The following is a 25,947-nucleotide window of genomic DNA, read 5'->3' as shown; positions in this document are numbered from 1 at the left end:
CTGTATATAAAGTAGTGAAACTAGCGGACTGTATTATAGTTAAAATAATTTCACTGTATATAAAGTAGTGAAAATAATTTAACTGTATATAATGTAGTGAAACTAGCGGACTGTATTATAGTTAAAATAATTTCACTGTATATAAAGTAGTTAAAATAATTTAACTGTATATAATGTAGTTAAAATAATTTCACTGTATATAAAGTAGTGAAACTAGCAGACTGTATTATAGTTAAAATAATTTCACTGTATATAAAGTAGTGAAACTAGCAGACTTTATTAGTTAAAATAATTTCACTTTATAAAAAGTAGTTAAAATAATTTCACTGTATATAAAGTAGTGAAACTAGCAGACTGTATTATAGTTAAAATAATTTCTCTGTATATAAAGTAGTTAAAATAATTTAACTGTATATAAAGTAGTGAAACTAGCAGACTGTATTATAGTTAAAATAATTTCACTTTATATAAAGTAGTGAAACTAGCAGACTGTATTATAGTTAAAATAATTTCACTTTATATAAAGTAGTTAAAATAATTTCACTGTATATAAAGTAGTTAAAATAATTTCACTGTATATAAAGTAGTTAAAATAATTTCACTGTATATAAAGTAGTGAAACTAGCGGACTGTATTATAGTTAAAATAATTTCACTGTATATAAAGTAGTGAAAATAATTTAACTGTATATAATGTAGTGAAACTAGCGGACTGTATTATAGTTAAAATAATTTCACTGTATATAAAGTAGTTAAAATAATTTCACTGTATATAAAGTAGTTAAAATAATTTAACTGTATATAAAATAGTGAAACTAGCGGACTGTATTATAGTTAAAATAATTTAACTGTATATAAAGTAGTGAAACTAGCAGACTTTATTAGTTAAAATAATTTCACTTTATAAAAAGTAGTTAAAATAATTTCACTGTATATAAAGTAGTGAAACTAGCAGACTGTATTATAGTTAAAATAATTTCTCTGTATATAAAGTAGTTAAAATAATTTAACTGTATATAAAGTAGTGAAACTAGCAGACTGTATTATAGTTAAAATAATTTCACTTTATATAAAGTAGTGAAACTAGCAGACTGTATTATAGTTAAAATAATTTCACTTTATATAAAGTAGTTAAAATAATTTCACTGTATATAAAGTAGTTAAAATAATTTCACTGTATATAAAGTAGTTAAAATAATTTCACTGTATATAAAGTAGTGAAACTAGCGGACTGTATTATAGTTAAAATAATTTCACTGTATATAATGTAGTGAAACTAATTTAACTGTATATAATGTAGTGAAACTAGCGGACTGTATTATAGTTAAAATAATTTAACTGTATATAAGAAGTGAAACTAGCGGACTGTATTATAGTTAAAATAATTTCACTGTATATAAAAGTAGTGAAAATAATTTAACTGTATATAAAATAGTGAAACTAGCGGACTGTATTATAGTTAAAATAATTTCACTGTATATAAAGTAGTGAAAATAATTTAACTGTATATAAAATAGTGAAACTAGCAGACTGTATTATAGTTAAAATAATTTCACTGTATATAAAGTAGTGAAACTAGCAGACTTTATTATAGTTAAAATAATTTAACTGTATATAAAGTAGTGAAAATAATTTCACTGTATATAAAGTAGTGAAAATAATTTAACTGTATATAAAGTAGTGAAAATAATTTAACTGTATATAAAGTAGTGAAAATAATTTAACTGTATATAAAATAGTGAAACTAGCGGACTGTATTATAGTTAAAATAATTTCACTGTATATAAAGTAGTGAAAATAATTTAACTGTATATAATGTAGTGAAACTAGCGGACTGTATTATAGTTAAAATAATTTAACTGTATATAAAGTAGTTAAAATAATTTCACTGTATATAAAGTAGTTAAAATAATTTCACTGTATATAAAGTAGTTAAAATAATTTCACTGTATATAAAGTAGTTAAAATAATTTAACTGTATATAAAATAGTGAAACTAGCGGACTGTATTATAGTTAAAATAATTTCACTGTATATAATGTAGTGAAACTAATTTAACTGTATATAATGTAGTGAAACTAGCGGACTGTATTATAGTTAAAATAATTTAACTGTATATAAGAAGTGAAACTAGCGGACTGTATTATAGTTAAAATAATTTCACTGTATATAAAAGTAGTGAAAATAATTTAACTGTATATAAAATAGTGAAACTAGCGGACTGTATATAAAGTAGTTAAAATAATTTCACTGTATATAAAGTAGTTAAAATAATTTCACTGTATATAAAGTAGTTAAAATAATTTCACTGTATATAAAGTAGTTAAAATAATTTAACTGTATATAAAATAGTGAAACTAGCGGACTGTATTATAGTTAAAATAATTTAACTTTATAAAAAGTAGTTAAAATAATTTAACTGTATATAAGAAGTGAAACTAACAGACTGTATTATAGTTAAAATAATTTCACTGTATATAATGTAGTGAAACTAATTTAACTGTATATAATGTAGTGAAACTAGCGGACTGTATTATAGTTAAAATAATTTAACTGTATATAAGAAGTGAAACTAGCGGACTGTATTATAGTTAAAATAATTTAACTGTATATAAGAAGTGAAACTAGCGGACTGTATTATAGTTAAAATAATTTCACTGTATATAAAAGTAGTGAAAATAATTTAACTGTATATAAAATAGTGAAACTAGCGGACTGTATTATAGTTAAAATAATTTCACTGTATATAAAAGTAGTGAAAATAATTTAACTGTATATAAAATAGTGAAACTAGCAGACTGTATATAAAGTAGTGAAAATAATTTCACTGTATATAAAGTAGTGAAAATAATTTAACTGTATATAATGTAGTGAAACTAGCGGACTGTATTATAGTTAAAATAATTTAACTGTATATAAAAGTAGTGAAACTAGCGGACTGTATTATAGTTAAAATAATTTCACTGTATATAAAGTAGTGAAAATAATTTAACTGTATAAAAAGTAGTTAAAATAATTTCACTGTATATAAAGTGGTTAAAATAATTTAACTGTATAGAAAAATTGTTAAAATAATTTAACTGTATATAAAGTGGTTAAAACTAGATAACTGTATATAAAGTAGTGAAACTTGCAACACCTCGAGCAGCAGTAACAGTAAAATGCTGCTCTAACATTGATGCGTCAGTATTAACAATCTAATAATGTTGATATAATCAGATATCAGGACACATATTTCTGCACAACCAATACTTGTTTTTTGCCGATATCGTACTTTAACTTAAGTAAGATTTTGAATTCAGGACTTCTACTTGTAATGGAATATTTGTACATCAATGTATTGGTGTATTGATGCTGCTCACGATTGTCTAAACTGCAGAGATATACAGCAGAGAGTTACCTTGACAAACTGCAGGTCTGTGAGAGCACGTACGCAGAAGTCTGGTATGTACTGGAAGGGGGTGCCTGGGATCTGAGTGATGCTCCCGCCAACAGAGCAGCTTTCTGGAGCGCGCTCAGTGCAGCTCAGAGACGCCGAGCGGTTGAGGTTGCCCGCGTGCGATGGAGATCGAAACTCTGGGATTGACAGAGAACAGAGTGAGCGAGGGTGTGGGGAATCAAAAAAAAAAAACAAAAAGCAACAACGGCCAGCACACACTTAAATTTTAATAAAAGCAGAAAACACACAAAGAAACAACAGGAAAAAAATGAAGTAGTGAGCATGAACACATTGCTACACATGACACAAACACACAACATATTAATGTCGATGTCACACATTCACTATGATGGACTGATGGTAAAGATTGTTATGCAAACAATGCGTCAAACATGCCGTGCGATGAGGCAAAGTGCATCGTTTGAGCATCTTATGGGCTGAAACGGGACCGTGTGACCTCAGAGGAGGAACCTCTCTCATTGGCTGGGGTTTTAGTGATGTCATGAAGGGTAACGCAGGGGCAGGAAGGCATCTTTGTTATCTTGCTTGAAGGGTTGTGGTTAAAAGGGGAGAGAGCGTCGGTGATGATCAGAGAACTTGAGTTCAGTGTCGCACAGAGGAGGTCAAGTGGGGGAACGTTATGTGCTTAAAGGAACAGTTCAACATTTTGGAAAGTAATCTTTATTTGCTTTATTTATTTTCCAAAAGTTAGATCAGAAGATTTTGGAGCTACAGCCAGAAGCTCAATAGCTTAGCTTAGCATAAAGACTGGAAACAAGGGGAACAACTAGCCTGTCTCTGTCAAAAGGTAAAACAAATCTGAATTTCTGCTGACTAATTAATGTTGTTTTGTTGTTTTTTTTGGTACGGATTACACAAACAAGATATAACCCTGTTACCTTTAGATAGAGGCAGGCTAGCTGCTTCCAGTCTTTATGCTAAGCCATGCCAACTGGCAGCTTCCTATTTAAAGGAGACCTATTATAGTGCATTTCCAGACCTACATTGTAGTTCTGTGACTCCTGTGTAGCAGTTTTGCATGATTCAAAGTTCTATCTTATACTGGCACTTCATGCAGGCACTTACTTCAGCCTCTGTCTGAAACAAGCTATAGATGCTCCTGTCTCTTTAAGCTAGCTATATAGGCTATAGCATAATAGGTTCCCTTTAAAAGGACAGACATAAGAGCTGCATCCATCTTCACCGTAGAGCTCTCGTAAAGAACAAAAAGCAAATCCGCATATTTCTCCAAAATGTCAAACTATTCCTTCAACCAAAAGGTCTACGGTCAGTATAGCTTACTCTTCTTGTTGATAGGTCATGGGAGTTATCAATAATATCTGACCATAGATCCAGTGGTTAAAGGGGAGGAGGTGGTGACAGGGTTAGAAAACAGAGGACGCCGCACCTAGAGCCCCGTCCAGCAAGTTTGTCCGACCGGTTTCACACTGTGATAATCTGCTGACAGAAGACGGCACTGTGAGCCGATGGGTCACATGATACTGATACAGAAAAAGTGCTTCTTTTTGCAGACGACAGGTTCAGACTGTTACACCAGGTGTCTGACAATATCATGGAAAGGATCCCTACGAGTGAGTCCTGGTGACCCTCTTTGTTTTTAACAGGAAACTGAAGTCTCGCTCAAGGACAATTCTCACTCTGAAATCTCCTGAGAGGTGAGTTGTTGCAGGAAGACACCGGTGAAAACGTGAGCTAGAGGTGTAACGTAGAGGAGCAAACTCCTCTCTCCAACTCTGACTCACATTTCGTCTTCCTGCACCAACTCACCTCTCACGAGATTATTATCACAAGATTATTCCCTCGCTGCAATTCCCCCAAAGGAATACATTGCAGCAAATGCAGCTGCCGGCTGAAGCATTGATTGCACAGATTCAAAACCCCAACGTGTGAAAATAGTGCCCAGGTTTAAAAATACCAAAATTACCCTTTAACACTTCATATCAAAACCTATCAAGTCCCATGTCATGTTATTCTTTGATCTGAAAATTCAGACTGTTTTGTGTCTATATATATAACCTCGAAGTTAAATGCTCCTGTTGTCAGTCTGATTGAGGTCAAAGGTGAATCCAAAAAAATCATTGAAAAGGGTCAAAAAGTAAATCAAACTTTAAAAATGCAAAACGGTTTCCTTCTTGCCAACTGTCCTGTACTTTAACCGGGTCTGTACTTGCTGGATCAGGGCTCTGAAGATAATGGAAGAAAGGAAATGGTGAGATTGCCATAAAAAAGGACCCCCCTCCCTCCCTCCCTCCCTCCCTCCCATGCGAGTGTTTACCTGGGAAACGAGTGAACAGAGAAAACCTTTTAAGAGAGAGGCGTCGCGGAGGGGGAGACGCCACTGAAGGGGAGAGGGGAGGGGTGACGGCTGAGAGAGGGGAGGGGGAGGAAGGGGCAGAGACAGAGAGAGGGGCTTGTTTATTTGTCTTTCATTTCAGCCGCTGCGTCGCCGTGCAGCTATTCTCTTTAGGTAAAGTCATTTTTTTATTTTACTCAAACAGCTGATTGATCAGTTCGTCTTCTTCAACACATCTGCAGAATGAGCCTCTGGGCCGACTGGTTGGAACAACATTCAAAGTTCAAAGCAAACCACATTAAAATTTTCAGCGGGCCTACGCCTCCAACTTCTGTAACAAAACACTGAGGAAATATAATTTAGTTCCCCTCCCTCACTTTTTTCCCCCCCCACAATAGATAAACAGATCCAGATAAGAACATATAATATTTTTAATTTTTAACATGTATTTACTGATTTGAATGGATGACACAACCACCTGACATAAAAACAGAACCAGCTGTTTACTGTATATGTGGTCCAGTTTTCTATGCATGGCCAGAGATTACACATTCAGTGCTCATAAACATTTCTGGGTCATTAAAAAATTTACTTTCTGCTAGATGACAGCTGGAGTTCAGAGCAGAGCCAGACATATTCTGGATTACGGAGTCTGGAACAGTGGGAATGAGTGGGCAAGGTAACCGGGCTCAGCAGCCTCCCAGTGACGGGGACCGAACACAACCTCCACGACAACGGCGGATTCAGGTGGGGTCAGAAGAGGAGCGAGAGGGAGGTCAGGCATCAGAGAGGCAGAATATTTCACATCCAACTTGCTGAATTAAGGGTTTATTTCCACCAAACCAGAGCTGGTGATTGTTGGAACAGTGGAAAGAGTAACCAAGTTTTATTTAGTTTTTTTTTTGTTTTGAATTTGAGAAGACGACGAGACAACAAGGCCATCACTTTGGTCAAAGAGAGAAACTTTAATTCACAAGGTGTTCCGGTTGTATTTTTCTGTTTGATCAGGAAAATAGGTGTAAAAATATTTCCTTTTTTGGTATTTTGTGAGTTTGTTAGACTAAAAAAAGCTAAGATTGCTTGTGGAACTTGCTGAAACTACAGGAGGAAGCCTCAACTGTGGACGGGCCGCCGTTAGCTCGTTAGCACGCTAACTTCAGTAGATGCCTCTGTTACTTCTTCACATTCTCTTGATAATGTTATTTCATTTCTAAAATATTTTATACTAAACCCAATGTGTGATGAGCGGGTCATTTTATAGCAACACGTTAGTTTCAAAGTTTACTGCAATTTTCTTAGAAGAAAAGAAAGAAAAGAAACTGACAGTACATATAAATTTATAGAGAGGTGATTTAGTACTAATTTTATTATATATTTTAACTAAAATAATAAATGAATAATTCATAATTATTCACTTTAATTTAACAGTTGTTAAAGTTTCAAACCTTAATAAATGTCACTGCTTTTTAATTAGGAATTAGAAATTACAAAATCAAAGTTCTTTATCAGCACATTATGGATAAATACAAAAACATTTAAAAAGGATTACTTGTACAGTTGACAAAATAACTTGTCAGAGTTCTCTGGTGAGAAAAATCAACAATTGTTTAAATAATTTAATAATACTTACGTCAACATCAATGGTGGTAACTTTATTTCTGTAATAAGATAAAAGTTTGGCACCAAACGCAATATTCACATCAGAATGCTTCTTTACTACTACAATAAATACTGGAGCTTTATTACATCAGGCTGCGGGCTTGTTGATTTAATCTTCTCTCTATCTTTATATCACATCCATTTACTGGCACAGTGCACATTGTGCCAGCAGGTGGTTTAATCAGGCAGAAAATCTGCAACTTTCTGATTACTGTTTTTACAAGATACATTAGGCATTTAGGATTTGGGTTGGCTACCGCTTACATTTTTTCGAATCCAATTCTACTTATCGATCCGGTTCTTATTGAATCTTGGTTCTGATTCCTTCAGCACAGGTCTAGCCAGCTCTCGGTGACCTTCAACTTCACCTTCATGGCTAAAGTGAGAGTTGTAAACGCTTCGTCATGTTGGAGCTGCTTCCTCCCTCATACCAAACCTCCTTACTGCAGCTGTTGCATTTTGCTGCGTCGTTCTCTTTTTTTACAGCAGCTAAGCCAAACTTTGGAGCGTTTGCTGCGGTCCGCCGCGGTCAAGAACTGGAAACACAAGGACTCTCTTCTTCATGCTTTGTTGACGTACTGCGTAACAAATGACGTGACGACACTTTTATGGACTGTAAAATGCTGTATTATGCAGAAAGTTAGGAACAGAGAAGCAGAATCCAAACGCACGGGTCTTAACGAATCCGCAGTTCTTGGTAATCTGGTACCAATTCCGACTTGGAACCGGTTCCCGATGCCTAATCCTATTTAGGATGAGAAATGGTCGAGTGTTTGACGTATACATTTGACGCTGCACATGCACACACACTGAGCTGCTTAATGTGCACATGAAGAAACAGACAGCAGTTTCTCAGGGACAGAACAAGAAACAGAAACAGGTCGACAGGAAACGGGAGAGCAGAGAAAAGAAGAGCATTTTATCAGCAGTTATGATGCAGAACCACTAGGAGTCACCGTTTTACAAGTACAGTCAGTCAGAGTCACGTCGCCTCTGACCCAAACAGCCTGGGCACTGACACCACCGAGCTGCACTGCTCAGGTAGGCTTACATCACCCAGCACCTGCCTCCTTTTACACCCGCAGGGTAGAGCTGATGGTCGGACTCCTCAGTGGAGCTTCAGATTATTTGGGAAGAATACATTTTTTAAATCAACCCATAAATAAATAGAAATCTCGCTCACTGCTAATCTAAATGCTGAAACATTTACACAAAGCAACTTTTTTTTTTCTACACCTCAATAACAACAGAACCATAAAGATCCGTTATCAGCTCTTATAAATGACATGAAAGGATAATTAATAATGATCAGTATCAGATCAATATCCATGAAGCCTCTCTGGTCGATTTCTCAGGCATCACCTGCCGGCTTGGACGAGTGAATAGAGTTTAAAGTGCTTTCCCTATTTGGAATAAGCCAATTGACTTTTCAACTCCTCTCTACAAACAGCACGCTGTGAAACAGCGTCAGCACTTTGTGGAAAACAGAAACACAGGCTCCGATTACTTCATTTAATTCTTTCCGTCTTTATGGCAACGCACTGCTGCCACCGTGACGCCAAAACATCGGTTCTCGTTATAATGAGAACATTATCTTGTTTTAAAAACATCCTTTACTTGTTATAACATTTAAAAATTGCCCGTGAGAATGAATATGAATATGACCATCAGTATATATGTCACCCACGACCCTGCACAGGATGGTACGTTGGCCAAGTACAAAATTTAACTCAGTCAAATTATATAAACAAGCCAATGTCACCATTTTTAGCTGATGTGGACGACAAGGATGTATTTATTGTTTTAACAACAAAATATAACAAATAATATGATGTTTTGTTCCAATTTTAGAACTAATTTTAGAGTACTTTTAACTTTTAATAATTTAACATTTTTAATGCGGGACTTTTACAGTGTGCTATTACTACTTTTAGTTATGCAAATGCACTGAATTCTTCCTCCACCGCTGCTTTCTAGTAATTACAGAAATAACATGTCGCTGTAACATCCAAAATATCTTCTTATAATGAGAAAAGGATCTCGTTAAAAAGAGAGAACGTTCTCGTCATAATGAGAAGCTAATATTTTTCGTCACAATGCTAGTTGAGGTGGTTTCTGCCTTTTCCAACCAAACTACATGTTAATTCTATATAAATTTAACGAATATGCACTGATGGTTAAATGTAGCTCAAAGGCTGACTTGAAGGAAAACAGCACAGAGTGTGAAAGTGTTGCAGCGTCTGTTTGAAAGATTCTCACTGAATGTGTGTGTGATTGTGTGCGTGTTGTCTCACCCAGAGATGGTGAGCTTAGAGCCATAACTCCGTAGTAGGAGAACGGGCCGGTTTCAAACACCATGTTTTCGTTTCCGGCTTCCACCTCCACTCGCCCCTGAAACACACACACACACACACACACACACACACACACACACACACACACACACACACATAAAGAGAAAATTGTCATTTAATAAGCCTGTTATCTGACGGTGTACTTCACACTTGTGTGTGTCAGTCAGTCTGGAAGATCTGATGTGCAAAATCCAGGAGACGTCTCCTGTGGCAGGTATAAGAAACACTTTGACATCCTATAAATATTACATTCTGCCACACAGGTGCTCTGGTCCAGTGTCTCTTTACCTCAAAACACACACACACACACACACACACACACAGTTAAGTAGTGGAAAAGTTTTGAAGTCACTTTATCCACACCTCAGGTGTCAACAACAAAGCTCCATGTACAACACACTTTCAAACACGCCAAGAAACAGCAACGCTTACACACAGCGAGCTGGGCAGGTAAAAGAACGATCGCGAGCTGCAAGACAGACCCTGTATGATTATAGACCACATATCTGCAGTCACCCCTGGGGCTGCTTATTGTACCTGAATCCTTTTCACAAGCAAACTGTGTCTGTTGCGTTGCGTATTACAAAGTGTAAATTATTGAAAGTTGGTCAGATTCCTCATCATGAATTTATTATTTTTTCCTGCAGAATTTTATGCCCACTTAATTTACATATATCAGTATAATATAATAATATATATAATAATCTAAAATCTAATATTAAGCCAACCTCTAATGACCTTAACACTGACCAGCGCAGGATTTCTCCTAGAGAGAAATAAATCCAGTCTGAATGGGGCTGACGGACCTTTAACATATGTTGGGGTTTAGGTAGGTAGTTTGAGTTTGTAACTCCCTTCTGCTACGTAGCAGACAATATACATTAATATACGTAAATATTAATACCTACTGTGTGTAAATCTAGAAACCTGGGCTGAGCAATTTGGAAAAAAAATATCTAATTGCGATATCGTCAGATATGATCATTTTTACATAATTATTCGCATTTTCATTTAAAGGTTCAGTGTGTAATATTTAGTGGCATCTAGTGGTGAGAAGTTATATTTAGTTATTTATTAAGTAAAATCATGATATTGTGACTTGGCTACTGACAGATAACATTAACAAATGTTAAATGTGAGCCAAGAGTGTGAAACACTGTCACTGCTTCTGCACCACAGTCCATTATAAACCACACATAAATAAAGTTTATACAGACATTGACAAGGGAAACACGTTCATTCTCTCTGTGATTATGGACCCTCGCCAAAACTGCCGGCCAACAATAACATCTGGCCCGCTGCCAGATTACGGTGCTTTGATAGCGGCAAAAGATATAAATAAATACTTTGATAGCGGTGCTGAAATAGATCTCAGTCATGGCAGCAACAGTTACTCACACAATCACTTCCTCTTTAGTGGCTTTGTCTACAAAATAAAAGCGTGTGAAGCTTGTTTACTCTAATGCAGTATTTGGAGTTGAACTGAGCTTTTACTTTGAAAAATTCAGAACGACATTAAAAGAGTCTGTAGCTGCTTGACACGCCTCTGAAAGAGCCGTCAGACAACGTGATTCCCCTAAATGTCCTCTGCCTGGAGATACTGGGGAAATGAAAAAGCGTCCGTAGGTTGATGGAAACAAAAACAGCGCAGCACATGCCGTGATCTGAGAAACATTCGCTGCAGAATCCATGTTGAAGAGAGAGAAAAAGTTGTCCTAAGGTGGATTTGAGCTCACAAACCCCAGGGTAAGAGACCTGCGCTTTACTGACTGAGCTAACCGAACACTATGTTGATAAAAGTCAATATTATGTCTTGTGTTCTTACCCACGATCTAATGATTGAAAATATTTCTCTGATGCAAAACCTATTTGCAGACCCCTGCTGTATATTACTACTACTACTCTTCTCTTTCTAACGTACATATTCACAACAGTGATGAGTGTCTGCACTGCCTGAATTCTACCAGAAGTCGAACAACAAGAACGTAGTGACGAAACGCGCTCTGTAGCCTGTTTGTCCGTTATCAGCTACTGCAGAAACATGACGACGCAACGTGTCGACGTCCATGGAAGCGGGTGCCCGCGGTGTATGTAGATATAAATGTCTCATTCTAAGGTAATAAAAACATAATGCTTTATTATGTAAGCTCTTTACACACCACTGAAAACATAGTTATGGATCTTATATTGCATTTCTGTCCATAAATCCTCAGAAATATTACACACTGGAACTTTAAATGATTACGGTGTGAAGTCTCAAGAATAAGGTACATCTGTAGAATATGATGTGTAAACCAGGACATCCCTGCAGCACCATAATAATTTAAAATGGTATTTTGACACACATCACCTTTAACAAATACTGCACCTGCTGCGATTTGAAAACCGCAGTAGAGATTTTGATCAATTGTTCAGCCCTACTAGAAACCCCGCTGCTCTGTGCTGTTCCTCTCTTCCTGGTGCAGAGGAGGGGTTTACTGACAGACCGTGCGTCCTCTTTCTCTTCTGCAACACCACATTCATCCCTGAACTCCTCTCTGCTGTTTATTTCACACTCCATATGCTCTGCAGCTGATTTTCATTCACCGCTGCTTCTTTTCCCCTTTAACCCCCCCCCCGATCTGTCTCTCTCTTATGTAAGAGGATCTATTAGTGAAGGTCGTGCAGAGTGAGGAGCCCCTCTGAAAACACCCGTGATCACAGGACTATTGATCCGCCCGCATGAGTATATTTGCACTATAAATACATGTTTATGAACAGCTATACTGAAACCTTCCAGGCGGTGTTTTGTTTTGCAGCTTTTCTGCATATTGGGAGACAATATTTAAATTTAGAGATGTACACAAATGATACGCAGACATGTTACAATTTTGTCCCCATGTTTATTAAATTCTACAGTGAAATTAGAGCTGAAACAATTAGTCGATCAACAGAAAATCTATCTGCAATTACTTTCATGGGGGAAAATTATAGAAATAGTGTGAGAGCACACTAAATATTTTGGGGTTTTGACTGCTACTTGGACAGGATATTCAAACTGGTACTTTTCCCTACTTCCTGACATCTTAGAGACCAAAAAAAAAATTTAGTGAGAAAATATTTGGTAGATAAATCGATAATAAAACTGATTTTTAACTGCAAAAACTTAAATGAGTTAAATAAACAAATTTATACAATATCATCATTTTTAAAGTTTCTTGTTATTTAAAACAACTAAACATTCATTATCTGAATTATTATCTTAAAAAAAAAGGATTTTCAGAAATCACCTAACTGTTTATTCAGAAGTTATAACAAATTTTACTTTTATAGATTTTCCTTTTAGAAATAAATTAGATTACTTTCGTCACTAAACCAGACGATGAATGAACAGGAAGTTAATTGACATAATATTTACTGCTTTTCTCTAATTTATATATGTAAATTAAATATAAATTTGGGTTTGGGCTGCTACTTTTTTACATGAAAGTATATATATATAAAAAACTACTAATAATCAATATGAAAATAATCATTGATTGTAGCCCTATTTGTCCAAAATCAAAATCCTGACTACCAACACTATAGTGAGTTATTACACTCACAAATCAAATCAGTACTGGTCAAATTCAGCGCCAGTATTTGCCTGATAATTCTGTACTTTGAACACAAACGTCTACAACTCCGACCAAAAAAAAAGAAAAAAAAAAATCCACTTAATTACCTTAAGTCAGGCGTGTCTTAAAAGGTCAGCCTGCTTCTGTGCTAATACCGGTCTGACCTGGGTTAACTGGCGCTAACTCATCTGACGTCATTATGACCAGCTGGCACGCCGCTGTGAAACCGGTCAAGCACTAGTGACCCGTGTGCTCATTACCTCATGTAAAGTGATATAAAAATAACTATTAGTAAAAGATTTAAGCCGCTGTGTGTTGGTTGAAAATATTAATAATAAAAAAAAAAATATATATATATAAAATCCGGTTGTTGCATCTAAATCAATACAACACCAGAGAGCTTATTATGGAAACGTCTTAAGTCTGAATTCCTATCTTATCTCAGTTTAAGATGAGATTTAGGATTTTTGCTATTATAGAAACATGTTTAGGAAACAATCGTATCTTTTCTGAGGATAAGAAGTTACTTATGACAGAACTGAAAACCACACTGATGGCGTGCCAGTGGTGGTATATCACAACTTAAAACATGTTTTCAGGAAAGTATTAAGATTGATACCAATGGACATTATAATAACCTACAAAAAAAATTGTTTATGATTGGTCAGTAAATATATTTATGTATTTATGTTTTTCAGTTTTTATTCAGCCTATTGTTAATTCTATAGTATTGAAGGTATTGAATGCAATTCTATAGATTGCTTAAGCATAACACATAGCTGTTTATTTTCTTCACATAGGCACTATACTTTGATGATATACTTTGATAATATACTTTGATGATTAAATGTGTATTAAACACAGTTCACAAACACTACACGAGCTGACAAGGACTCTCCAAACCACATTTTGTCAAGAAAACACATGAAATGTGAAACAGGAAATGATGCAAACCTGCACATGAAACAGCTGTTGTTTGTTATTATAAAGATAGAAATTCTAAAGAATCTGGGTGAAAGGATGGATTAGCACACGCATGGACCTGACGACTGTGGATCTGAGAAGGAGAGCGGTCTTCAGGTGTGTGTTTCAGGTGGGCTTCAGCCATGTTTCCGCGCGTTATGAGAATATCCATGACGACGCAGACAGCAGTCGTGTGTGTTAAATGTTTGCCATGTCAGAACTTATTTGGCAAAGGTGTTTCCATCTCCCATTTATCGCATTTTCAACAAAGGCTAAAACCACCTCAAGTGAACGTCAAAACTTTTCAAATCAACTGTTGCCGTTTCCATCAACCTTTTCTGACACGATACAAAATCAAAATTCATGTACAAAAATATAAACGTCTTTATCAAGGGAGTCTGGCGGCTTTGACGGGAGCGATACAGCGACTGTTTCTTGTTAAACAACAAAACAAACTCTGTCAATACTTGACAAGTTTTTAAAAATGTGGTCCGAGTTTGTCAGACACATGAACATGGGAAAATGGGTCCAGGTTTAAAAATATCAAAGTTACTCTTTGAGTTAAAACATTTCTTTGTTTTTGTAATGATGCCCTAAGAGTTCAAATCACTTCAACAACTTGTGTGTGTGTGTGTGTGTGTGTGTGTGTGTGTGTGTGTGTGTGTGTGTGTGTACGTGTACCTGCAGAATGAGGATGAAGTAGTCGACAGTTTTGCCCCGCTGGTAAAGATAGTGCTGGGGTGAGCGTTTGTCACTTTCGCTGAATTTGAGTTCGTGGATGACGTCTGGGTGTCTGAGGATCCTCAGCAGGACTTTCTCTGTGATCTGGAACGGGCTGAACAGGCTTACCTCTGGGGGAGGAAGGGGTGACGGGGCGTCAAGATGTCAGTGCAGGATATTAGGTATTTCAGTATTTTATAAAGCAGAAAATTTTACTTTTTAAAGAACAAATACTGACCCTTATTAAACACGCACAGTATTATAAATGCTGCTGTCAGGGGAGATATTTGTGTCTCTGTCTCTTCTGTGTAAAACCCGAAATCTTTACATCTATATTTTAAAGTAAAGTAAAATATTCTGTTAACAAACGGGTCAGTCATCTACTCAGTAAATACAGCTGACACCCAAACAAAAACAACAACACAAAACAGTTTGCGTCTTCAAAAATCAGGATACCAAGAGACTATTCAGACAAATGGACACTAAGGTCACCGTGTCTCCGGTCCCACTGGGTTAATCCCCCAGAGGCTGCAGAGAATCAGTCTGCTGAACGACCTGTGAAACAAATCGGAGCTGGCTCGCTGTGAGATTAGCCGCCGCCTCCTCAGAGCTCACCTGTAGCCAGGAAACGATGAGCCGCCAGCATGAGCTGAGGAGAAATCTTCACTTTACTGTCGGCGTCGGGCTTGAAGGCGGAGAAGTCGGGCTTGTTTTTATTGGAGTCCACCTTTTTCCTGTGTCTGTTGTCGGCTGCAGGGAGAAAGAAAGGCAGAACATCTCGGTTACTAAAGGTGAAATTTGTGGGCAAGTTTTATTCATAATAATGTCGCCCAAGAGTTAAAAAGGTTGAGTTAAGTGATTCTGGAGACACCCAAATGATAAACACCACGATACAGACCGGACGACGACAACACAGCAAGTAATGCAGCTAACGTTAGTTCAGGTGTGGGTTAGCAAACTTTCACGACAGCTGCTGCTGCAAAGCTCAAATGTCTTGTTTTGCCCACAACCCAAATATATTCGGTTTACTGCCACAGAGGAGCAAATAAACCAGAAAATATTCACATCTGAGAAGCTGGAATCAGAGAACTTTGATTTTTACTTTAAATCACACAAAACGATAAATTAAGTATAAAAATCATTGCAGATTAATTTAACAGTTGACATCTAATCGACTAATCCTTGCAACTCTACTCAACTCTTCTGCCAATATAGCTAACATCACAACAGCATGTCTTGGCGGACTATTAAACGTTACTTAACAGACAAATGTTCATGTCTGAACAGCTGGATTTGTGTTGTGTGGACTCTGTGTTTCCTATTTACAGAGCCAGGGCTGAGTACAAACACCTGATTTCTTTCAGCGCACACAGAACAGACAACTAGCGAGGAGATATTCACTAAATTTGACAAAAAGATGTGTACTGAGTTACAATCACCAAGCTCGCAGTCTCCCCGCTAATTAATGCCAAAGGAGTTCTATCGGGCTGGGGTCAGGACAGTCAAGTTCTTCACACAAAACTCGCTCATCCAGGTCTTTATGGACTTTGCTTTGTGCACTCATGTCCGTTTCCTAATGTTGGGAGCATGAAATTGTCCAAAATGTCTTGGTATACTGAAGCATCAACAGTTCCTTTCACTGGAACTAAAACCCCTTTTCCACTGCACGGTACCAGCTCGACTCTTCTCGACTCGACTTTTTTTGGTTTTCCATTGTAGAAAAGTTGGACCTGTAACCTGCTTCCAGGTACTTTTTTTTCATATCGCCTCCGTCGAGGTTCCAAGTGAGCTGAGGTGATACTAAAATATGACGTGAAAACACAGCAGACTGCTGATTGGAGAGAATCGTCACTGTTCACTGCATCATCATTGCGTGCGCCAGACAGAGGCCAGCAACAGAAAGTTTTACATTTTACAGTTTTCATACGTTATTTCGTCACTTAATCCACTTCTGAGAAGTTTTGAGGTGAAATCAGCTGTGTAGATTTCGAATATTGACAGTTTTACGAGAAGTTATGGCGGAACAAAAATGTGCTTGAATATTGTCGGAGTTGAAGAGCTGCGCAAGTGGCTGCGGGAGAAGCCTGCGCCAACCCGCGGGAGGAGCGCGTGAGGCCGGCCAGCCGCCCGCTCGCAGAGCCCTCTGCTCCCGCCGTCACACAGACCGCTGCACACAGCTGGAAAGTTTTCATACCGCTTATCTGTCTTTACATCCTGAGGAAGGTTGAAACGCTTTAACTTAAAGAGAAAGCTGTATGTGTGTCGCATTGAACATCACGTTGCGGCAGTTGTGTGTGGCGTCGCTATGACGACCAGCTACATTGGGGGGGTGCCATCTCTGGGTAGTATCTGCAATGGAAAACAAGAGGACAATCGAGTCGAGGTGAGTTGAGTTGAGCTGGTACTGCTAATGGAAAAACGGCATAACGGGCCGAAACCAACCCCACACCATAACCCCCCCCCTCCACCAAACTTTACACTTGGCACAAAGCAGTCAGGCAAGTACCGTCTCCTGGCAACCACCAAACCCAGACTCGTCCACCGGATTGCCAGACAGAGAAGCGTGGTCGGTCACTCCAGAGAAGACGTCACTGCTCTAGTGTCCAGTGGCGGCGTGCTTTACACACCGCTGCATCCGGCGCTTTGCATTGCACTTTGTGACGAAAGGCTTGGATGCAGCTGGAAACTCATGCCATGAAGCTCTCTACGCACTGTTCTTGAGTTAATCCGAAGGCCACGCCACGTTTGGAGGTCTGTAGCTGTTGTCTCTGCAGAAAGTTGGCGACTTCTGCATGCGCTGACCCCGCTCTGTGGCCTACCACTTCATGGTGGAGTTTCTGTTGTTTCCAATCTATTCCACTTTGTTAAAATACCACTAACAATTGACTGTGGAACATTCAGTAGTGACGAAATTTCACAAATGGCAGCCTATCACGGTACCACGCTTGAATTCACTGAGCTCCTGAGAGCGACTCATTCTTTCACAAATGTTTATAGAAGCAGTCTGCAGGCTAGGTGCTTGATTTTCAACACCTGTGGCCATGAAAGTGATTGGAACAGCTGAATTCAGTGATTCGGAGGGGTGTCCTAAAACTTTTGTCAATATAGTGTAGCTGGATCAAGGGTGGATTAAGTTACTGCTGATAAGCTAATTATTAATACTAAGCTTATTTGTTTTTTGAGAAGTTTGATACCACTCTGTTCTGTGATAACACATGATGGTTAACTTGGCATAATAAATATAGTTACACTACTATTACATTTTAAATAGGGTTACTTATAATCAGTAACCTATTACATTCAGAAAGGAACCTTCCCAACACTGATGACATTTGTATCTGGGCCACGGCCGGCAAGCGCTGACTCACTGTAAAGGTCAGACTCATCCAGGATCTCTGATTTGATGATCTCCTCGATGACGTCCTCCAGCGTGACCAATCCCAGCACCTCGTAGAACGGATCACCCTCTCCCTCGTTGTTCACTTTCTGGACGATGGCCAGGTGGGATTTACCTAGAGAGGAGAACAGTGGGAGATCACCTGAAGGTTACAACCAGCCATGAGTGCGCGAATATATCAACATTTTATGAGTTTACACGCCCCAACACATTCTCTCCAACTAGAATCAGGAAAGTAGGGCAGCATCAAACAGGCGGGATGGGAAGTTGCTCTGCAGCTGGCCTTGAAACAGATTCAGCCCCCTGCTACATGAAAACATCCTTTTATGTTTTTGTTATTTTGGAGGAAGCGAAGCTATAGTGTTCGATCTGTCAGCGGATTTTATCCCCACTGCTGGGAGGACAGATTGATGCCTTAATATAGCTCAGACTGGACTAAGAGCTTTGGAGAGAAAAGAGCTGGAAGAAGTGCCAAAACGAGATAAAGAAGAGAGGCTTGGAGGGGAGAGGCAGCAGGGGGCTGAGAAGAAAGTGGAAAAAGAAGAGATTAATCCTCTCCTGTTCTCTTGAGCTCTCATTAAAAAACATACGTGTTTGCTTGCTTGCGTTCAGGCTGAGTGTGCATGTTCACTAACTGCGTGTGGGCTAGCACAGGTCTGTCTGCAACAAACAAACCTGACATGACGGCACACTATCTGGCGAGGCTGCCAGGACAGAAAGCCTTCACACTTACTCGGCATCAAGACACTATTTTTGGCCTTTTCAGGGATGCTGGTGTGTGCTGCCCAAAATAATGCAAAAATGTAGGACTGGAAAATAAAACACTAACAAATATTATTCCGATATAATTTCTTTCAAATTATATAATTTTTTTAACTTAATTTTACTTGTGCAAATTTGTTGACAAAGATTTTATCATAATAGTTTTGAATGTTCTGCCTCAGATTTGTGAAGTGATCCACTGTTTAGCATCGTTTGTTCTGACCACAAAGAAAAGTTTATACCACATAATTAACCACCAGGTTTCTTCAGCTTTCACTCAGGAGCAAAAACCCACAAGAAATAACGATTTGATACTTGTCATGATAATTATCAATAGATATGAAGCTTTTTATTGCGATAACATTTTTTGGCCATATCGTCCAGTCCTATGTAATTGTGTTTGTAACAAACGCTCTATTTATTTTTTTTAAGGCTCAGCTGAAAGAAAGTACGAGTTAGGATGGTGACTGGTTCATATTAGGGCTGGGCGATGAGGCCAAAAATGTTATCACGATAAAAGATTTCATATCACTCGATATCGATAATTATCAGAATAAATGTCAAATCATTATTTCTTTCAAGATTTTAGGTTCTGATTTTTGCTCCTGAGAGAAAGTTGAAGAAAACTGATAGTTAATTGTGGTTTTAAACTTTGGATCAATTAAAAAATCTGAGGCAGAACATTCAAAACTTAAGTAAAATCTTTTTTCCAGTCGCCTTTTTCTCAACAAAATAAATTTCTTAATAGAACAATAAAGTGCAGATTAATTTGTGATTCAAATGAATTTGGAATAATGAACATTTATTGAACATGAGTTATGGAGAAATTATATTGCGATAATTATCATCTGTTACAGCCACCGCCATTATCTGTGTCACATCATTGTTTAATTGCCCAGGCCTACTTCATTTTTCAGATATCTCGTTAAGAAATCAACAAATGAAAATGATAAAAGTAGTAATCATATGCTGCAAAATAAAACTCGATCAAAAAATGCATGACGTTGTGAAAAAGTAAGACACTTGGTTAATTTTTAAAAATACTTCAACAAGAACTCATAATAAATTTATAAACTCTGTTTTCTGCCGTCGCTCTCTGGTAACTTTTACCAGAGAAGAGCTTTTAAACATCGGACTTTCAACTGTTCAGACTGTTACACCACTCTTTATCAAACCTGGAACTTTAACGGAGTTATAAGTTGGATGAGCGGCAGCTCTGTACGGGATATACCAGATATGGTGAAGGGGGAAGCGTGCTGGCGCGCTGGTTAAACTGAGACAGCGGGGTTTTCGCATTGTGCTCCCTTCGATCAACCTGCCGAATGTCTGCTTTTCGGCCAACAAAATGGGCGAACTGCTACTCCTCAACAGAACTAACTTGGACTGCAGATCTGCCACCCTCTGTCTCAGCATACTTAAAGGTCCTGTGTCTGCTGTGGAATCCTTCAGGTTTCTGGGATCCACTATATCCCAGGACCTGAAGTGGGAGCCCAACACTGACACCATCATCAAGAAGGCCCAGCAGAGGATGTACTTCCTGCACCAGCTCAGGAAGCTCAACCTGCCTAAGGAGCTGCTGATCCACTTCTACACAGCCATCATCCAGTCTGTTCTCTGCACCTCCATCACTGTCTGGTTTGGATCTGCCACCAAAAAGGACAGGAGCAGACTACAACGGACAGTCAGGACTGCAGAAAAGATCATCGGTGCCAACGTGCCCTCCATTCAGGACTTATACATTTCCAGACATCACTGCAAATCCATCTCCACCCGGACACAACCTGTTCCAGCTCCTCCCCTCTGGTAGGCGCTACAGAGCACTGTACGCCAAAACCAACAGACTCAGGAACAGTTTCTTCCCACAAACCATCACTCTGATGAACAGCTGATTCCTGCCTCACAGTATCAGAAACAATTCCTTTGCAATAACTCTAATCAGCTGCCTGTTTACTGGTTACCACTTATTATTTATTCATCACTCTATTTCAGTGTTGTTCATATTGTATATACTGTATACCAAATCCACCTACCTCATGTACATAACACCTCCACATAATACTTATTTACTCCAGCATTCTTTGTACTATTCTCCATCGCAGTGTACATAAGTACATGTATGCATGTATGTGCACCAGTATAATCACATCCACCTCCAACATGTACATAATAATAATTTACTCCTGCATCCTTTGAACTATGTCTCAATCTGTTTATAGTGTGTGTGTATATATATATATGTGTGTGTTCTCTATACTGTAGTCTGTGTTTGATTTTATTATGGTATTATTGTATAAGTAAGCATATCATGAGCAAAGTACAATCCAGAGTCAAATTCCTCATATGTGTACACATACCTGGCAAATAAAGCCGATTCTGAATTTGACTCCGGATTATACGTTGCTCACTACGTGCTTACTCATCACAAGCGTAAACAAAGAACACTGGTGTCAATTTGTGTATAAATGTGCTCTCTGGCTGTGTACAGATTGTGGAAACTAAGAATCAGACACAGACTAAAGCATACAGTACACACATATACACACCATAAACCAAAACAACAACATTGTAGCCTGCTTGAGAAAATTGTGCAATGAGCAGCGTGAGAGGAGAGTTGTTGCAGGAAGTCGACGGAGGAAACGAGGAGGAGTAGTTTGTGGTGTACATAGAGGAGCTGCTAGGAAGTCTATTTCCTAATGTTACCCTGACTCACACTTATGGGTGACATTGCGTCCAGGTTTTAGGCAGTCTATGGTTTTACCATGGCCTTGCATAATTTCTGGGACTGGCTTAGAAACAAGCTGTAGATAAAGAAAAATCTACTTTGATGAACTAACATCTCGACAAAGTTTATTATTTCTCATAACTTAAAGAGGTAGTAGCTACATCAAATCATGAAAATCCCAGCTAAACTCCTCCTGCTATCGTAGCACAGCACCATCACAGATTTAAACTCTAATGAAATTCATGTGATTTGATGCGGTTAGCTACCTTTAAATTATATATTTAAACATATATATAGCTGACAGAACACATTGTTTGTAAATACTGTATACTTGTATTTCCTAAGACATGTCCAGAGGCGAAGTACAGTCTCTAAATATCGTGGGGAAAATCTTAACGAAAATTACAGCATTCAGCTGTCAGCATGAAAACGTTAAACTCTTTTCTCTAAACTCCACTGAAACAGGCTGAAGTAAAACGTTCAGGTTCTTCCCCATACAGTAAGTGAAATAACTGTCCTTTTAAAAATTCTATATAACATTCCTGTTTATTCAAAATTTAAGTGTTTTAGCGAATTTTAATTAACTCAGACGGTCATGGGTTAAGTCCACGAGTTGACGGCACAAGCCCTGTTTAGTTCAAACATGTCGGTAATAACAGCAGGTCAGATTAGATTATTATTATCATCTTATATCACTTATCTGTGTGTGTAAATATATATTTAATAACAATTCGTTTATCATCCTCAGCAGCACTGCATCATGTAAAATAGGTTATTTCTGTATATAATTTTTGTATATAATATTTGCTTAGTAGCATTAAAGTAACTACAAACTGCATCTCACCTTCCAACCCTGCTGTAATACGACAAATACATTCACCTTGTATAGATGATTTATTTTACATTTGCTTTTAAAGAGTTTGTTTCTAATAAGAGCTGCTGTAGTTGATGCTGATTTATCTTAGTATATGATCATATTAAAGCTATAAAACAGAGGAAAACACTGAGTCGAAGCCAGCACTGAACTCTGTCTTTATGAGTCACCCTCCACGCTAACATCAGCCGGCGTGTGAACGCTGTCACGACCAAAGACAGAACCAGGCTTGTTGGCGTGTACAGTCAGCTGCAGCCAGCAGCCACTGACACAATGACTCATGTCTCAAACAGCATCAACGGCTCCAAACTGTACTTCCACAGGTCAGAGGTCACGGTCAGAAAAATTAGTGATTTGCCAAAGGGCACTTGAGCAGGATAAACATTAGCTGACACATGAGCTCCAACACGGGAGCTGAGGGGAGATTTTCCGGTTCACAGAAACCTAATGGCGAACAGAGCTATAACCTGAGGTGGAAATTAACTTCTTGGCTCACCTGCCAAGGGGACTGGTAGATGAAAAAAATCCACCAGCATATTTTTGACTGGCTAAAATTATAACTTGTCTTTCTGTGTCACATATACAGTGGTGTCTAACAGTGTTTTCCCCCTTCCTGATTTCTTATTTATTTGCATTTTCACACACCTTTAGCTACCTTTAGCAGCAATAACTGCAATCAAGCGTTTGCTTGATAACTAGCAATGAGTCTTTTACAGCGCTGTGGAGGAATTTTGTCCCACTCATCTTTGCAGAGATGTTGTAACTCAGCCACATTGGAGGGTTAACGAGCCTTAACCGCTTTTTTTAAGGTCAGGCCACAGCATCTCGATCAGAGTCAGGTCAGGACTTTGACTAGGCCGCTCCAAAGTCTTCATTTTGTTTTTTTAAGCCATTCAGAGGTGTGTTTTGGATCATTGTCCTCCTGCAGAACCGAATTGCGCTTCAGCTTGAGGTCACGAACAGATGGCCGGACATTCTCCTACAGGATTTTTTGGTAGACAGCAGAATTCCTGGTTCCATTTGCCACAGCAAGTCTTCCAGGTCCTGAAGCAGCAAAACAATCCCAGACCATCACACTACCGCCACCATATTTTACTGTTGGAGTGATGTTCCTTTTCTGAAACGCTGTGTTACTTTTACGCCAGATGGATATGGGACACAGTGTATCAGTCCACAGAGTGTTTTCCAAAATGCTTGGGGATCATCAAGATGTTTTCTGGCAATACTGAGATGAGCCTTTATGTTCTTTTTGCTCAACAGGGGCTTTCGTCTTGGGACTCTGCCATGCAGGCCATTTTTGCCCAGTCTCTTTCTTATGCTCGAGTCATGAACACTGACCTTAACTGAGTCAAGTGAAGCCTGCAGTGCTTTGGATGTTGTTGTGGATTTTTGTGACCTCTCGGATGAGTCGTCGCTGCACTCTTGGGGTAATTTTGGTCGACTGGCCACTCCTGGGAAAGTTCACCACTGTTCCATGTTTTCGCCCATTTGTGGATCATGGCTCTCACTGTGTTTGTCCCAAAGCTTTAGAAATGGCTTTATAACCTTTTCCAGACTGATAAATCTCAGTTAATCTGTTTTTTTGTGTGTTCCTGAATTTCTTTGGATCACAGCATGATGTCTAGCTTTTGAGGATCTTTTGGTCTACTTCACTTTGTCAGGCAGGTCCTACTTAAGAGATTTCTTGATTGAGAACAGGTGTGGCAGTAATCAGGCCTTGGTGTGGCTAGAGGAATTTAACTCAGCTTTCCAAAGATGTGATAAAGCACAGATTTATGTTTTAAAATGGGGGGCAATCACTTTTTCACACAGGGCCATGTAGGTTTGGATTTTTTTTCCCTTAATAAAAACTTTCCATTAAAAAGTGTATTTTGTGTTTACTTGTGTTGTGTGTGTTGTGTCTAATATTTCAATTTGTTTGATGATCTGAAACATTTCAGTTTGACAAAACATGAATTAAAAAAAAAGAAATCAGGAAGGGGGCAAATACATTCGCACCACTGTACATGTTTTAGTACTTTCATTCTTGCTATTAAATAAATCTCATCACTGCTCACTCTTAATCATGTTTTATCATTCAACTTAAACCTCGTCTTCAGACTGCACACTTTCAACACTCACCATCTTTGCATGGTCCGGGAAGTCTGGCTTTCTGGTTCTGAGTCCTGATGCCGCAGCACCACCGCTTTTGTAGAATCACAGTCTACGGATCATATTCCATGATCTCCGGGGAGGACAGCAGGACCATAAGACGATCTGACAGTTTATCAGACACTAGAATGGAGCGCCAACTTTATTTAGTTTCTTTTTATTTATTCTGCGTTGTTAGTTTGGTTACTACACAATGCCGGTAAATGTCGCCACATTACGGTTGTAGCTATTTTCTAGGAGTATTAAGTCAATATGCCGGCTTGCTGCACTGTATGAAAGGTACCGAGCCGAAGAGAGAGGGATCCGATTTAATCGCCCTGAGTTGGGAATATTGGTGGTAACATAGGCGGAAAGATGTCTGTATGAAGGACCACAGCTGGAATGCCGGTGTTCCGTAAACCAGAACGCTAAATGAAAGCACATACGGTGGAGGGATTATGGCGCAAACTTTTGTTCAGTACCATGAATGAGCAAATGCAGCATATTGCCGTTTATCACAATTCTTTTCCCATTGCCCACCCCCTTACAAATCTACGCCAATCAAACACAAGTAACACGAAATGAACATAAAACCAACCAATACAACCAATGAACCCCCCTAATCTGTATGTTACTCGATTTTAGATCCCTGGGTACAGCGGGGACCAATTTAACTGTGACACACAACAGAAAAGAACGCCGGTCAGCTGTTAGCTACTGAAATATAGCTTTTTTTTTTATGGCGATATCATGACGAATAAATGTGGCGGGTAGACTTTCAACATTTAGTTGCCATATGGGAAAGCAGCAATTTCAGACTATCGTAGAGATTGATCATGCAGAAGTTATTAATTTGCCTTTTATGGGCTTTGTTTGTTTGCTTGCATCATTTGTACATCTTGCCCCAACGACAGCCTTGTGTCTGTTTCCGTGTCTCGCCGTGTAACTAGGGTTGGCTATCGATAACCAGTTCCAAGTTGAAAACTAAATTTCCAAGAACCGTGGATTTAATAAGAGAC

At 38.2% G+C, this 25,947-nt stretch overlaps 1 protein-coding gene across 2 annotated transcripts in view; it reads right to left on the bottom strand.

Moving 5' to 3' along the window:
- LOC123981640 (metal transporter CNNM4) overlaps positions 1-25,947 on the bottom strand; it is a 39,553-nt gene that overhangs the window by 8,539 nt on the left and 5,067 nt on the right. Inside the window, exons 2-7 of one of the 2 annotated variants that reach the window (XM_046066641.1) lie at positions 18,412-18,555; positions 15,659-15,793; positions 15,005-15,174; positions 9,705-9,801; positions 5,734-5,823; positions 3,399-3,574 (exon numbers count right to left, since the gene is read on the bottom strand). In XM_046066641.1, coding sequence (XP_045922597.1) covers positions 3,399-3,574; positions 5,734-5,823; positions 9,705-9,801; positions 15,005-15,174; positions 15,659-15,793; positions 18,412-18,555 — 812 coding nt within the window. The remainder of the gene's footprint in view (positions 1-3,398; positions 3,575-5,733; positions 5,824-9,704; positions 9,802-15,004; positions 15,175-15,658; positions 15,794-18,411; positions 18,556-25,947) is intronic. The other variant, XM_046066640.1, reaches the window with a different exon arrangement.

Source organism: Micropterus dolomieu, linkage group LG13, assembly GCF_021292245.1.
Source record: "Micropterus dolomieu isolate WLL.071019.BEF.003 ecotype Adirondacks linkage group LG13, ASM2129224v1, whole genome shotgun sequence".
NCBI lineage: Eukaryota > Metazoa > Chordata > Actinopteri > Centrarchiformes > Centrarchidae > Micropterus > Micropterus dolomieu.
The sequence above is the reverse complement of the archived record's forward strand: the minus strand, read 5'-3'. Positions and strand labels throughout refer to the sequence as shown.